Here is a 17,933-nt window from a genome sequence, read left to right as displayed (position 1 = left end):
ATAATTGTTAGAGGGTTTTAAATGTGCATCCTGTACATCTAAGTATCCCTATTGCACTGAATAGATGTGGGTGTTTCACACGCATTCTGAATAATACCGTATGAAAATACAGTAATTATGATACTTTTAAGTTACCTATTTGAACTTGAATAGATTCTTTTAAAATTTTCCATTATCGCTGAACTATTTAAAACTCTCATTGATACAGTGATTGCTGCAAGAAAAAAAATAATATACTTTAATTGAAATCTACTTGAATTGGAATATGGAATGACAGAATCGGTGCCTGACAGTTAGTTTCGTGATTATTGATATTATGTTGTATTAGCTGCGTCAATATTTAATACTAGCTGTAAAAGCTTATGTACTTTTTTCCAGTTTCCTACAATTTATGCAGTTGAAGCTTATCTTCTAAATGGTGTTTGATATCATTACAGGAATGTTTGTTGATGCATATGTATGCCTTCATTGTATAGCATAGATACAATTATGAAATGATGTATCCCCCTCCCAAAAATACGATGTGGGTCCTTTTTTTAAGATACATGAATGAACGTGATTTTTTTTCAAAATTTTACTCATGAACAGAAAACTGGTCTAAATCGGTCTAAATGCTTTTACGTCTTCAGCAACATCCATTATCTCTACAAATTTAAGGAATTCCACTTCTCTAGAGACTAAATTAGATAGAAGATTGATATCAAACGTAGTGAAGACCAATATCAGTTGTTCTGTAGTTGAATATTTCATTTACTCGATAATATGTGCTGCCAATGCCTGCCAGGTGTAGTTAAAAAAGTAGAGATCATTTAACTCTGTCCACGTATTTCATTTTATATAAAAATCATTTTCATCATCATTTTTTTCATGACTAATTATTTCTTTGCTGACACTGTCAATTTTTCGTTTGAGTTATTCATTGTAGTTTAATGTCCAGTAGCAGATATCAATGTTTGTACAATCAGGAAGCCTTTACTTTGCACTAGAAAGGGAACAAATATCGTATTACCTTTATAAAAACTAGTCCACATGCTAGATCGAGTCTCCGGTATGATTCGGGCGGAAAGCGGACCTACCATTTACTGCACTCGATGTGAGCATTCTATTATGAGAATTGCCAGGCAAATTTTAATAGTTCAATGAAAAAAAATGTTTGTTTGTTTGTTTGGGTTTAACGCCCGAGCAGCAATATTTCAGCTATATTCAGGCGATGAACATGAAGTGGATGGTAAGATGAACATGAAATGATGATGAAATTAAAAATGGGACGGGACACAAGGACAATAGGGTCGAGAAATTTTGATTGCCACTAGAAAAAAGGAGGGATGGGTAAGGTCGGGCAATTTAGCCTCCTGTGGCGGAGCGCAAAGGTTCCTACTCCTATCGAATACCATAGCAGGGTTCTTTAACGTGCGAGGAACGTGGCGTCTTTCCCAACACGGTGCACCACTATGGTTTGCAGTCAGGTTTTCCGTATTATAGCCTGACAACCCCAGCATGTAACAGGCCAGGGTACCCCATTCTACCACCACGGGCACACAACCCAGTTACTCTGTGGGCAGAGTGTCGTAGCCCACGGCTAGGGTTCTGAACACTATTTAGTCGCCTTTTACGCCAAGCTTAGCAGTGCTGCAGGCCTATGAAAAGAAAATTATTTCATTTTTTTTTAAATTTGATAACCAGTTTATACCATAGTTAAAATCTGCAATAAGTATGCAGTAAACATTGATGTCATTGCAAAACATATATAATGTGCATGTACCTGTTCAAAGAGTATGATTTACTTTTCTAAAAGTTTGTACTAGTGTTGACCCAAAATGTTTTCGTACCGATACTCCATTGCTATAATACTAGTGGTAGATTAGGTTTAGAGATGAATTTGATATTTTTGTATGTAGTAAAAGAAATGATGATAATGATAATAGATGTTGTAAACGGAAAACTGTTGGCTGTGTTGAATTCGGAAATAGTTAAAGATACAATTGCCCTGGTTATTATTTAAAAATATAATATGCTCTAACCTGTTTAGAAACAATTAATACCAGAAAACTTATCTAAGAGATTTATCTCAAACTGTCCCTTTATTCTTTTAGGGGAAAATGTGTGGGAACTTCTCGAATAACTGATGGGTTCACGAAGTACCATCCTTTTAATTATCGATATTATTGTCAATATTGACTGTAACAATCTGTGTTTAACAGTGATAGATTTGTTCATATCTTCCAATTTTCCAGTAATTTGATTGGCAGTCATTTGCATCGTATTAGTTCATTGTTTCTTCTCGAAATGTTATGGTTAAATTTACTGCAGATAATAACTAATTTGTTTTCTGTTTTGGGTAAACAATTTATGAAAGAGAATATTGAAAATCGATCTGCAAGCAAAGAAAGGGAATTCATCACTATGCCAAATCTTAACTAAATTTCTAACAATCATGCAATTTAAGTCAAGAGTTTTCAGACTTAATATTGTGTGCCATGTTGAAATAAATCGTTTCGCAACAACCGGAAAAGTGCCTCTGTTTTTTGTCAGTCGGGGTCGAGTGTTTATCCTCAAGCTTTACTCTTATTTGATTAACAGTCCTGTCGCCTTCTCAATTTGTTGATCTGTAAGAAACCAGAAATTATTCAATAAAAAGGAAAGTGTCATCAATTTCCTGAGTTATTTAGCCTGAATCAAATCAATATTGCCGCAAAACTTTGTACAAGAGCGAAATCCTATTCTTTTGATTCAACAATGAAGGCCCTTTTTGAGAACAGTTGGAGATTATGTTTCCTTCTATTTTTTATTATTCAACTGAACATTGGATATAAACCTAAAGTCTTTAAAAGTATCGAGCTTCGTCGGTATCTGCTTAACAATGGCAACTTACTTGGAATGTTAAAAACGTTTTGGAATTCACAGTTGCGAAAAGTTCAAGTGTTCAAAGACATTCAATTTGCCACAAATGAACAAGTCTTACGTTTTAGAACACGCGAGATGTTTCCCACTATGTCACTGTCACAGTTGAACATTTTCTCTTACAATAATAGCTATGGAGTATGTCCTCAACGTGACATGAATGAAAAAGAAATGAAAGAAATGTTTCCATTGCTATATATAGAACAAATGGAAAGGAAATCTCGGTTTCTGATCAACCAATACGAGGAATGTTTTCTTATTAACTTATTTGTTCCTGTTTTAGGTAAGTGTATATTTTATCTATAGTAGATGTACACACACAAGACGTTAAAAGTATCACGAAGCACTAAATATGTCGGGTTGAATATATCTTAATTGAATTGTTCACTGAATATGATATTACAATTCATTTCAAACAATAAATGAAACCCTCTATGAAAAGCAGATGAAAAAATCAAGATCAGAAAAAAGTATGCATTAATTTCGTTGGACTCTAACCATTAAAAAACTTTACGAAATAGTGTCATGAAGCACTAAATATGTCGGGTTGAGTATATCTTGATTGAATTGTTTACTGAATAAGATATTTACAATTTATTTCAAACAATAAATGAAACTCTCTATGCAAAGCAGATGAAAAAATCAAAATCATAGAAAATAGAATACACTAATTTCTTTGGACTCTATACATTACGAAACTTTACCTCCGGTCACACTTTTTTCTCGGTGATGTTCAAAGCAATGTTATTCAATTCATTTGATTTAATGGCTAAAACAACACTGTTTTGATCGATGTGGAAGTTGAACGTTTGTGAATTTTACATCTTTTAGGTCTAATATTAACAAAACATGAGAACATTGGCAGGCATACTAAATTTGTGGTAGATTGTGGGAAAATACTGGCATTTACCAGAAGAGGGGTTATATTTATACTTGAATATCTGCATATACAGTTTTAACTTTGATAAACGTACTTTAAGTTAGAATCATTTTGACCATCATTAACTTTGTAATAGAGGTTACTTATTTTTTTTCCGCAGGAATTGCAAAAATTTGAAAGTTTTAACTAACCATTTGTCAGGTAGTCAAGATAAACAGAATTTCTAATTCACTTTATTTCAAAACACTTTGTATTTGATAAATGATGGAAAACGGTTTTATGTTAGGTAATAGCCATTCTAACAATATAAAAAACATTCTTAATGTGTCTGTTGCAATAAATTCTCATACTACGCTGATTTGAAAGTGAAATCTAATTTTGTTACAATTGAACAATAGTGTGTTTAACTCCCTTGAGTCAGTCAAAAATTAGTTCATTTAGCATAAAAATCAATGAAGAATTCTGAAATATGCATTTGTTAAGATGCAAATGCGTTCTTCGCGTTATTTTCAGCACGAGTTATTGCCTTTCAAGAACGTTTGATATTTGAAAACCTATAAACAATTAAAGCCTTTTTATTTTCACTTTAAATTAATTTAAAAAAACAGTTAAAGTAATAGGTACAATTAATGATATATACTTAATATTAATTTGCAGTACACGTCGAAAAAATGAATATGTGTTACTGACAAAGAGTTTGTATTAATATTCATTGATACTAACAACTGATCTAAAACTGTTACAAGATTTTTTTGAAAATTCGTATGAACAAATTTTTATCACAAATAAAAATATAATTTTTTTTCAATGTCGTAAGTATCGAACGTCATTACTTCTCAAAAAGAGTTGTTTATCCAAAATAATGTCTTCAAAGAGTATCGTTTTATTTTACAATCATAGTCCCTCTAAGGAATTAAAGATAGGAAAGTGCAACCAAATATGAATGTAATTGCATCAATGTTAAAAAGAAAACTAGTTTTTCCTTATTCAATAGTATTTCATTTTTGCTTTTGAGCATGCATCATCGCCAATCTTAAGCAAGCATCAGATCAATAAATCAAGATTTTCATTCCCAATTACCATTTTCTAATTTTTACTTTATTCTCGACATAGTTTATCAATCAAACTGATCATCGATTACTTATCGTTCACAAATTGAATGATAATCGATTTGATTAGTTCTGTAAGTCGAACTCTTTTGAGAGTTTGATCGACAAGTGTTCGATTTACAGAACCAATTAATCTATTTTCATTCGATTGTGATCTATACGATTAGTGATCGATGATCAGTTAAAGCGATTAGTTATGTCAGATCTATTTCATATCTAACAACCCTAAAAAAATATACGGTCGGAAAAAAAACATGAAATCATAACATCCGGGTTAATTCTTTAATCTAACCATATCAAGACCTAATGTTTCACTCTGTTCAATACTGAAAAATATAATGTGGTTCACAAATAGGAAAAACATCCCCAGAGATAGTGTTTTAAGGCTAAATACAGATCAGTTTTATTATGATATTATAAATGAAGTGTTTGTCCCAGTCTGTAGAATGTTTGCTGGTATATTCTTGATATTGTTGTCGTAATCAAATATATTCATTTTATTCTTTTTGATTGGAGTTGTGAGAAATTTAGGTTCTCTATTCAGAGATATGACAAATATGACAAAGTTATCTATTTAGTTTTGTAATTTGATGTTTTTCTAGTCATTTTCTCTTGTTTTATATTTGTTTATCTTTTGGTTGTTTTTCGTATTTATTTGTTCCTTTATTTTATTTCGTTTTGCTTTTATTGTTAATTTGTCTATTTTGGATAATTTGCATTTAGGTTTTTTTTTTTTATTTCTTTGTTTGTTTCTATTTACTTTTGCGAGAGCTGAATTTTTCAGTGTTATGACATATTTTGAGGAAGAGATGACGACAGCAGACAATGAGAAAATTGGACTCCCGCCAAAAAAATTGTTTAACAAATAATAAAAATAGTATTTTATATATAAATAGAATGTTGATTTACAAAAATATTATTATATCTGTTATAACAAGAACCATTTTCTAGTATTAGAATAGAAGACATATTTTGGAACCACTGTTGTTTTTCTCATTACTGATTTTAATATCACAAAGCAATCTTAAATTATGATATCAAGAAAAGATTTTTTCATATAAATTAATCAATTATCGATATCATTCATTGACATAAAAAAATGATTATTTACTTATTTATTATTATCATTTTTATAATTTTTTTTGTTTGTTTTAATAGATAAAAACTTATTACCTTCTGAAAAAAATATATCAATTTTCTTATATATAATCAACATTTGGTATGAAAAAATATACTTGATATAAAAAAAATGATTTCTTATATAAATTATCCAGTTTTAGTGTAAAAAATATTGGAAAAAATAGTTAAAAGACGCTTTATACCAATAAATTACATTAATATTATCGGCCTGTAATTATACTATCTATTGAACAATATTTTTAACTGAGCAAAATGGTTATATATAATTAAGGTGTAATTCTTAAACCATCAATATTTTGGGATAGTCTTTAACAAAACAAAATATCTTGCAAAGAAAACATACTTTTGGTGTTGCTGCAGTCTGAAAAAATGTAGATGAAAATGTTTGTTTCACTAAGTATTATATAATCGACGCCAAATCAGAGTTATTGCGCTTTCATCTAACGCTACTGACAGTATTTACAAGAATATCGATATACTTATGTTTAACAGTAATACGAGTTTATAATCGATATCCCTCAAGACTATTCAGCGAAAATTATCAAATTACTTTGTTACTTTGTATATATAAAGAAGTCCTGGGAAAAAAACGGGACACGATAACTAAGTTATTTTGAGTGTTTCTCGTACTTTTTTATAATAAAGTAATTCATTGAGTCGGATAGCGAATATATTTGCCCTATATTTGATTTTTTAGAATATTTATTAAATTTGACTTAGCTATGAAAAGCAGGATGTCCGTCAGGCTCCACATTATACTTTCCAGATCCATTTAAAGGTTGATTTCGACGATAAAACAATTACGATCAATTATGAACAATAAAACATGTCCTTCCGATAATGCTTGCATTGTATGTTGGAGCAGCAATTTCTTGTATCATTACTCCCTAAAGACTTCCTCTGACTTCTAGTTTATTTTAATGTTGTTCAATGATAAAATATAGTACCAGTTCGATTGGACCATTTGTTTTTTAACGATAGATACCATACGGGTGTTTTGTTATTTCAATAAATATATTCAACTCATCTCTAAGAAGAGTATGCAGTATGGGGACCAATTATGCACTACTTATTGCCGACCTCTTTCTGTACTATTACGAATCACAATTTATGGCTAGAATAAATAAAGAAATTTCCAGAAAAAAATAATAACACCTTTAGATATTTGGACGGTATTCTAGATCTAAACAATGATGACTTCAATATTTATACTAAAGATGTATATCCTGTAGAACTGTCTTTGAATTAAGCAAATATCGATAATAAAGAATGTCCGTTTCTTGATCTTAGTAATCATATCGATAATGGTAAACTTAATAAAAGGGGGATTTTTCATGCCCTATTGTCACCATACATATTCTCGTAATAATCCTTACTTTTCAATTTGTAAGTAGTTAACCTACACTCCTGTATTTTTCCTTTTTTATTTATCCTGTTATTGAAGTATTTTTGAAGTTAATGGGCATATCCAATTTTCCTCTCTTTTTTGGAGGGGTGAGGGGGCGCTCTTACAGTTTGTTTTATGGTATGGGTTTTGCTTTTCATTGAAGACTGTGAGGTGACCAGTAAAAGTTTAATTGATTAGCGTATAGGGTCTATACATAGAAACTAAAACATTATATTTTAAAGCATCTTCTGGCATGACATGAATTGTGTCCTTATTTTACGACTTATGATGTACCGTGATTCTCAATCCCGCATTAGATTGATTTTACATACGATAGGGACATGACTTTTTGAAAGTTTAAAGTGGTCTTGAGCTGGCATGTCACTTAACTGCTAGTAGTCCTTAGTTTGTACATTTGTGTAATTTATATTCAGTTTCTTTATTTCCGTTGTTACACGGAAGTTGTGAATACGCCATAGTATTTAACCCCGCCACCGCATTTGTTTTTGCGCCTGTACCAGGTCAGGAATTTATGGCCTTTGTATGTCTTGTTTCGTTTCATCTTTAGTTTATTTTTATGTTACTTGAGTATGTAGGGGCAACTCATTCGCTGTAGCTATGCTTAATGATGCTTTGGGGCCAGCTTCTCCCTACCCTTAGGTGTGATGACTTCCTCGTCGTTTATTGAAGACCAATTGGTGGCCTTGGGCTGACATTTTAGTCAAGGTGGGGTTGTTGTCTCTTTGATATATTGTATTCTTTTCTTTTTTATTTGTCTTGTTATTGAAGTATTTTCGAAGTTATATCCATCCAATCCCCCCTTTTTTGGGGTTGTTGGGGGGGGGGGGCTTTTACAGCTTGTTTTATGGTATGGGTTTTGCCTATCACTGAAGATGTTGTGACCTGTAGAAGTTTAATTGTTCTTTGGAATCAACGAATGAGGTTTTAATCAGAAATAAATGATGGAGACTTAAGATAATCGCTTTTTAAGCACGGGTTCGGCATTAGTATCAATTGTTAAACAACAACAAAAATATAGCAATGATAAACTAGAATCTTTCTACTAAATTTTAATTTTTCCAACCATGATGAAAATTATTTTCTGATTCACTTTAATGAACAGACAGTTATATAAATGCAATTACTCTTTTACATTCTCTTTATAAATTTGCTTATCTAATACACTGAGTGACAAAATATAGTCCTGCTGAAATGTAGATCAACATGTTATTCAATAACAACTTATTCAAATATGCAAGACACACTTCAAGTGTGTTAGCCATGCGCTTATCAAATGATTTCACGCTTTTTGTCTTGAAGGTTTTATCCTACAGAACGTTAATTTAGAATACAAGACACACTTGTGTAAGAAACATGTTAACTTCACTGTCCATTACTGTTTAATCACCGTAAGTGAAGGAGAAACAACACAAATACTACACTATTTACCCTTGTAGTGGTATTAGTCATATGTGGATTCTCAAAAAGTATAAAATCTTATATCTTGCTCCTTTGTGGATGTTAATACTACTTAAACTTTTGACTTTTCAACATCAAATACTACTTACTTCTGTAATAAATTAAAAACCAGTCTAAAAATCATTCACAAAGCATTTCCTTGTAAGAATTCTTACAAAATTGTTGTTTCAGGCTACAAATCTACACTTTTACCACTTCAGAACCCCCCCCCAAAAAAAAAACAAAAACAAAAACAAAAACAAAAAACAAAAAAAAACAAAAAAACAAAAAAAAAAACTCAAGTTTATACATCGGCCAATAGATGATCATAAGCTAGAGTTTCTTCTTGACAACACATTTGTATCTTTTGGAGGAACACTTTTTTAACAAATTATCGGCATTAAAATGGACCCTTTTCTTAGCCAATCCTTTCCTTTATTCATATGAATCGGTAATTCTTCAAAATCTTGTGAAAGTCAAGATGATTAAAGAAGTTAGAATTCTTAATTTCACATATCGATGTATTGACGGTGTTCTCTTCATTAACAATCCATTTTTATCAAGGAAGTCTATTTATAGACTGATCGTCGGCAACCAAATTACGTAACCAGGGTAGACATTTCCACACATAACTACTAAAATAACACTCCGCGGGTTATTCTTGCAAAGTTTGCATAAAGATATCGCTCGGCCGCTCCATGTCAAATATGTGATGTTTACTTTACGTACGACATGGGCGTATAAATTTAATATGTGTAGAACTGCAATGTTTCAATGATTACATGTATTTAAATTTTGACGCAGAGAGCTGGACTATTTTGTCAAAATGACTCGAACATTCGCAAGGAGGAAAGCTGAATCGAGATTTGCCAATCTAATTTCTCTCGATCTGACCCTGTTAATGAAGATGTCGGGAGCTTCTAATGACGGATTTTCGGAGCTGCAACGTACACTTTTTGAGTAGTAAATATAGATTACAGTGGCGGATCCAGGGGAGGGTGCGTGGGGTGGACACCCCTCCTTTTTATTGAAAAAATTCACGTGTGATTTGTTTGATCCGAGGAAATTTACTCCTGTACATAAAATGCAAGCACTATGTACATATATGTTAATTACTACATGTACATGTACGTAAATAAAATAAAATGGTAAACACACATGTACATACATGTAGTAAACAATGAAGTATTTAAAATAGAAAATAAACAGAATTGTTAAATTATTATGATTTCAAAGCAGAGACTTAAACAATGTCTCTGTTTCAACGGTAAGGATGAAAGGAAGTCATGTAACATATTCATCTCATTCAGGAGGTGATCTTGAACTATCAAAAAAGGGGGTATCCAGTGAAATAAAGTAATGTCCTTGGGACGCGAGTGGACACAGGAGCCATGACACTACACATACATGTACACTTGTACATGTTCCTAAAATCCAAACTTCCACACCGACTCTAGACCTTTATCGCATACCCTATATCACACCCATATACCTATATTGCATACCATATATCACACCACTAGACATATCTCATACTGTATAACACACTCGTAGACCTATAATGTATTCTATATCACACCCTTAGACCTATATCGCATACTGTATGCCACACCCCTAAACCCATTTTAAGTACCGTACATATCACAGGTGTGATATAAGGTATGCAATATAGGTCTAAGGGTGTATAAAGCTATGCAATATATGTCTGTGGATGTGATATGTACGGTACACCTTGCACAGAACTTAATTGAAGTACAATTTGTATTGATAAAATACAAGAAAGAATGAACATGACATGCAAAAATTTGTTTGATATGCAGTATCAGCCCTCGACCTATATCACCCCGTGGGCCAGTGGCCCTTGAGTTGATATAGGAGTGTCCTGTTGATGTTGCATGGGATACAGATTTAGGCATGTACGATTCAGTATGGAATTCAAAGAAATAGTAATACAATGTACATGTGTATTATATCCATGTAAGTCATAACTGACCATATCATTATGGTTCTTTTTAGTACATTGTCAAGATATACCAGATACATTTATTTATGATGTAGATCATAAAGTAAGAAACAGGATTTTCATGACACAAGAAAAACACCGTCAATAATGTTTGAAATTCTATGTCCATGAAAGTGCATTGAAAGAAGACTTTTCCTAAGAGCTGATTTTCATGGACATTCTTACATGTACAATGTACTAGGTAAGTGTTAAAAGTATACATTATTTATTCATACACTTTGTATGTACACAGTTATTTAAAATTTTCAAAATCGGTGATAGGCATACTGTTTTTATTGCTAATGTAGAACAGTGTAGTCATATTTCTTAGCAAAATTTGAAGTTTACATTTGTATGTCTGTGAACAATAAATTTACACCGCTGAATACATGTGCAACGTGTACGTGTGTAACTCTGGTTAGTTGTATATACAATACAGTATCAATTAAAGATTTCATACCTGAAATTATGATATTTGTAATACATGTATCTAATTTGTTTTCAACTTTACAATGTGACATTAATTGCTCATAAGTAAATCAACATTCAGGGATTGATCCAGAGATATTGGAATGGGGGTCCAAACATCATTATAAATCAGCAGGTGGCTAAAATCATACATGGAAGAAGCCCTAAAGCAATATCATTAACAAGCTTTCCATTTTCTGTATTTAGAAGGTTTTTGTCTGGTAAATGAAATGACTAATTTATTGTTTTAAACTCATCACTTCAAACCACCTTTTATGATCTATCTGGTTATGAGGGGATGCTGTTTTAACAATGACAGGTGAAAATTAACTTGTTCCACTCTTACTTTTGTTACCTGTTATTAATAGTTATTGGAACAAAGATGTGCTCATGAAATACACTGTACATTTTTATAAAGTTTGTTACGTTATTTCAGATAAATATGAATTATTTTAGAAAAAGAAATGTTTATTTTTTCTTAATTAATACAGCTGATAGAGATATTTTAAGAGTAAAACATAAGTACACTGAAATATAGTAGATATATAATATATTAACATTTTTTTATGTAGGGCAAAACTATGAATAATGTCAGAAATATTGTTTGCCAAATTTCAATCGACCCGTATTGATCACTGTGGGAATATTGACCAGGTGGTTTAAAAACCAGTAAAAACCTGGGACTGTTATAACCACCCAACCTTTATTTTTGTCTGATTTGCTCGAAATTATATGTACATGTAACAATATTTCCCAACAAGAGGAGGTTTCTCCATATCATATGGTTACAATACATATATATTTTCATGAATTTACATTGTAACATTTTGCATATATCAGACACTGTTATGATGTTTTCCTTAATTTTTTTACAGTGGTTATCACTTGGCAGTTTCACTAGATGAAGTGGGAAGAAAGCAAAAGTAAAACGGATCATTTCTGTGCTGGGACACTATTTAAGCATGAAACAAAGTTCATGATTCTCAAGTGCTGGTACATGTATGTGTAACATGAAGCAGCTGTAAATGTATGTCAACATCTCTTAATAAAAAGCTATAAAAAAACATTAAGCCTGATTTCTTAGCACTTATATATTTGTAAAACATAAGAGTTACTTGTATTGTAATCTTATACATATTTGTGAAACAATTATATAGAAAAAAAATCTACTTCAAAATGAGCGCAAACAAGGAAAAGTTTCGCATTTTAAACCCTTTGACCTTAAGGACGCTCTTCTATGGAAACGCAAGTCACCTGATCGCAATTCTGTTTCCCGATTGGCCAAATACTGATAACTTTGTGGCATTCATAGAACGGAATCGAAAACTTGAAATAGCGTTCAAAAACTGTATCGAAAATTTGAATTGCGTGCTAATGTGTTAATTTCTTCAAAGAAATGTAGAAACTTAGAAGTAAAATTTACTGCGTCGGCTATCTTATTTAAAGATGTACTTGTTTAACCTTTACCTCGAATTTGACGACATTTGTCTCATTACAAAAATATATGACAAACGAGACGATTTTAATTGTATATCTATATTTTTTCTTGTTATATACCAGTTTGCCCTGCATAAGGAAATCATATTGTTTATTTGTTGATGTATTTCAGAGCTAGTAGCGTCTTTTGTGATTTCTTCATGCACCATCATTGCCTGAGAGACAGGCTTCTGGTCGAAGATTATAACAATACGTCACCTTCACTGCCAAAAAAAGTTTTATTTCCGATATCAAAATCTTATTGATTATAGATTATGAATTTCCCTTTTGTCAACAAATTAATTTTTTGTAGGTTTTGTTTGTTAATTATTATTTTCATCTTGAACTTGGCGTCTCTACTCCAAAAACTTCAAGACTTATTTTCAAGTTTTTTTGTATTCTTAATTTTGCTTAATTTTAATCGTATTAAATTCTTTTTATTTTAACTTACTTATTGTTCATATCTACTGTACTATTTTGACTACTGATTTTGAACTTTTGCAATTTTATGCCTCTTGTCTTGAAATAATTTAACTCTAATGGAGGTAGGAGGTTTAGCCGCTATATGACCTGGTTTTCCAACCATTTCTATGCACGTACTAAATGAGGACTAATGCAGTTTTTTATTCCAACTTTCCAGATTTTACACTGATATAACCGGCTATTTGACGGACTTTCTTTTTGACTGTTGTGTTTTACTGTTCAGTTCTGTATTGTTATTACCTTTCACATTCATGTTTTATTATTAATATAGGAAACAGAAATGACTAGTTGAATATGAATTAGAAGTATGCATTTTTTTCCTCTATTTCTTCATACAATAATTTAAACGTACGCGCAACAATGATCCGTATAAAATGATGTCAACAAGGTAAGTTTTAGTTCTTGGATATATTGAGACCTTGATATAGATTAGGCAAATGGAACTCTTCAAAAACTTTTATACTACGGAAATTGTTTTAAGAGTAAAACAAAACCAGTCGACAAGGAACGTTATAACCCGGAAAATAGGAAGCTATAACATAGCAAAAACACAGGAACAGAGGCAATTAAGTTACGTAAATCGTTCAATGTTAGGCTATCAATTTAGAGGAAAGAGGTCGACTCCGTTAAGTGATTCCGTTGTTCCTTTGATTACCTTCTAAACATATCATACTGAATGTAAAGTAAGCTTTAAACAGAATCTTGGGTAAATGGATGGCTTTTTTGTATTGACAGACTTAATTAAGTCTTTGCGATGAATTATCACCCGACGTGAATAAAATATTCCTGTCTTACAGGTGAATTGATTTTGTGAAGAATCTCCATCGGAATTAATCCATCCCTAATCAATAACTTCTAGGTTTTTATTGTCACTCTACAATATGACAGTCCTTAAAGCAGTGGTGATACTTCTGATATTGCAACCTGGAACGGCTTATCGTGGATACAAGTCATCTATTAATTACCACCATAGGAAAAGACGTGTTCACGTGTTAGGACATTATAGAACTTTTTCTAATACTACCAGTTTACTCCCAGTTTATAGCTATTATGGAATTCCATATGCTTCCGTTGGAGGTGGACACATGCAATTTATGCCGCCCTCTTCTCGAAAGTGGCGACACCGGAAGTCATACCTAAGAAAAGGACATGGGTGTGTACAAAAAGACATAGATTGGACCAAATACGTTCTCCAAGTACCTAAACACGTGGCACAGAAAATTTATGCTGTAGTTTCTGAAATACCTGAAAAATCGTCAGAGTGCTTGAATCTTATAACACATGTTCCTATAAAAGGTAAAAGTATCTTTAAGGTCAAAATTAAAATAAGTTTTAGTGTGTGAACAGAATCGTTGTAAAACTTTTTTTTACCGGAAGCTAAAGGAGAAGGAAAATAGAATGGCTTGGTAGTTAAAGGTTTTCTCTTATCAATTATTTATTACTAATTTATGAATTAATATAAGCTATAATAACTATGAAATAAAGAAGAAACTTTTCTAACTTAATGAAGCAATTAAGAAGATGTACACGAGGTCTTGTAGTAATCTGTTTTGTTTGTTTTACACCGTAATAATTCTATAAACATTCAGATTATTGTTTTGATTGTACGTCATTAGTATAGTATTGGTCTTGCTATTCAAATGACACATATATATATATATCAATAAGCAGTAAAACTTAGTGAAGTAATGTCTATACTATCAGTAAAACTTAGTGAAGTAATGTCTATAGTATCAGTATAACTTAGTGAAGTAATGTCTATACTATCAGTATAATTTAGTGAAGTAATGTCTATACTATCAGTAAAACTTAGTGAAGTAATGTCTATAGTATCAGTATAATTTAGTGAAGTAATGTCTATACTATCAGTATAATTTAGTTTTTTTTTTCATTCAGACCTCGTTCAATCATGTTTCTTTTACACGAAGAATACTTCAATTCTCTGTCATATAACTCTTCAATTCAGGATGTAATTTTCCGGACATTACTAACATCAATTTGAATAAAACCATTATAAGAAAATGCCATTTATTAGGAAAGTCTTGTGTTTGTTGTTGGATGTGTTGTTTTTGTTTTTGTTTTTGTTTTTTTTTATGAAAATGGTTAAACTTAAAAACTACCTAAGATTCCTGAGGAGGTTTAAAAGAATCTTGATTAAGTCAATTACTAGACATTTAATTAATTCGGAATAAATAATTACACCTTCATCCCCAAGACAATAACGTTTAATCTATATTATTTACAATTACATTTATTGTATATCCAATATCAAATATACTAATCATAACATGTGTAGCTTATTCCGTCAATGACAGAACACACCACAGTGTAAAGAACGAATAAGCCTTGATAAGAACATCTTTTTTGATTGTCTTATGAAAGGTAATGGAATGTACGATACGGAGTGGACAGATGTATTTAACGGATGGGAATGTGTAATTTATTTTTTTTAAATCATTCAACATAGCATACGAAAATTGATGTCTTAGTCATTTTTTGCTTCATCTTCAGGATGTTCGCTGCTTATGTTTAGCCATTTATTGTCAGAATTTCTGACTTCTCTGGTTTTATCTATTTCATAGCATTGGTATTTTTTTTGCCCAGTGACCCCATTTTTATTTTATTAATTTCATTAAACACACTTTAAAATGTTATTTTGGAAGTTCTTATGAAATTCTTTGAGGTTTTCAATAGATAAAACCTACTAAGAAAAAACATGTGAAAAGTCAGGAGAAATCCTTTTCACGCCAAAATTTCGAATACTTATATCTCAAAAACGAGCACACTGACCCATCATTTATTTTATTTTCTGCTTATATTGTTCTAGCTTGAAACATCGGAAAAGACTTCACAACCCTTTGAAATCGTCGTTGAAAGATTTTATTGTCACATTTATGATGTAATATTATATCACAGAAACAACTAAGCTAATTTAAAATATTTTACAATATCGATCATAATCAAACTGCAATTGCGCAATACACGTAAATGTTCTCTCTGAAAAGCATATAAAGTTTTGTGATGCCAAATTTCATTGAGATTGATTATATTTGATAGTGCTTTTTCAGGCATAATTAGTTAAGTCAATCGTATGAATTCCTAAGAATTGTTTCTTAAAGGATTGATTAAGATCCAGTTTGCACATGGAAACGACAGGATGTAATCTGTAAGATTGTTCAATCCAAAAGAAGCCGGGGTATTAATTATTTTCTTGGTTTTTGACTTAACCAAATGAACTGTTCTTTAATGACTTGACAGTTAGTTCATGACATTTTGAAAGCTTTTAACACATCGTTAAACGGATATAGCAGGGATCACATGTTACTTAAATTCAAGGTTTTTCGATTTTTGATATCAACAATCCGAGAGTTGTTATTGTTACGCAATTCTCCCTTAACGTTTTTAAATCATCGCATCTACCCCAAAGAACTTGATATAAAGGATACTACAGACACAGTAAAGTCAGCCTCATATCTTGACCTACACTTAGAGATCGATGGTAAAGGAAAACTATTAACCAAATTTTACGAAAAACGTGATGACTTTTCTTTCCGAATTATCAACTTTCCTTTCATCTATGGCACTATCACTTCAGTATCTATCTGCGCATGAAGTTTTCGTATCACAACTCATACGTTATGCCAGTGCTTGCTGCAATTAGGCAGACTTTGTATCGCGCTAGAACTCTAACAAATAGGCTTCTGGAACAGAGTTAAGTTGCTACAAGATTGAAGTTATCACTACAGAAGTTTTATGGTCGTCATCATGAACTCGTGGATCGTTATGGTGTATTCATCTGCACCATGAAAACTGATTTATTCAACGGGTCATAGTTTTCCTTTCCTCGTTTGTCTACCCCGGACTTGACTTTTTATGAGCAACTCGGCGGGTGTTTCTAGGATAGCAGAGGACGCTTACCCTACCGGTGCACCTGGTCCATGCTCCCAGTTTTTAGTAGAGTCCGAGTTGCTCATTTGCTTTTGTTACTTTGTATGTATGATTTTAGTTACTTTATGTTCTTTGTTGTGTATGTCTGTTTTCCATGTGTAGTCTTTGTCCCTGGATTGCATTCTTTTGATTACCGCTATAACCTTGGTTCTCTTGATTACTCTTATATATGGACAAATCTTACTAGGCACCTGCTACTTTGATTGTTACCTCAATAAATAATGCAGTGTCTTGTTCGCATAACGCTGCATCCGTTTTTCTCTAATTCGACTGTATATTTAGTGGGAGATATAATGGCTTCTGTCAAACTTTCTTTTACACAGCAAATTGTCCATTGCTAAATTGGTTTGGAAATATCTTTTTGTCTGGGCCGTGACAATAAACCGAAAAACTTAAATATAGTCCGCAGCTGTGAAGGCGTGGACGACGTCTTTGATGACTCAATTTGATTGTTGTAATGTCGTCATAAAACGTTTGTTTAGTAAGACAACAGAAAAACAACGTGAAAGGTTTGGTTCACAGATGAACAATAAGAGTCTTTGTTGAAGAACTATGGGGAAACTCACCCAAAAGGGCCATTGTCAAAACCTGTCAAAATTAGTTTGTTTGTTTGTTGGGGTTTAACGTCCGAGCAGCAATATTTCAGCTATATTCAGACGATGAACATGAAATTGATGATAA

General features: G+C 31.9%; 1 protein-coding gene across 3 annotated transcripts in view; it reads left to right on the top strand.

Moving 5' to 3' along the window:
- LOC148629513 (neuroligin-4, X-linked-like) overlaps positions 1-17,933 on the top strand; it is a 107,684-nt gene that overhangs the window by 34,735 nt on the left and 55,016 nt on the right. Inside the window, exon 1 of one of the 3 annotated variants that reach the window (XM_088552570.1) lies at positions 14,147-14,600. The exons of the other annotated variants lie outside the window; for them this stretch is intronic. Coding sequence (XP_088408696.1) covers positions 14,186-14,600 — 415 coding nt within the window. The 5' untranslated portion in view covers positions 14,147-14,185. Of the gene's footprint in view, positions 1-14,146; positions 14,601-17,933 lie in introns of those variants that run through there. 3 annotated transcript variants of the gene reach the window in all.

The sequence above is a fragment of the Perna viridis genome, chromosome 1, assembly GCF_037379345.1.
Source record: "Perna viridis isolate PV_CMFRI_1.1 ecotype Kerala chromosome 1, ASM3737934v1, whole genome shotgun sequence".
Taxonomy (NCBI): Eukaryota; Metazoa; Mollusca; class Bivalvia; order Mytilida; family Mytilidae; genus Perna; species Perna viridis.
This window is presented reverse-complemented; position numbering and strand designations above follow the sequence as displayed.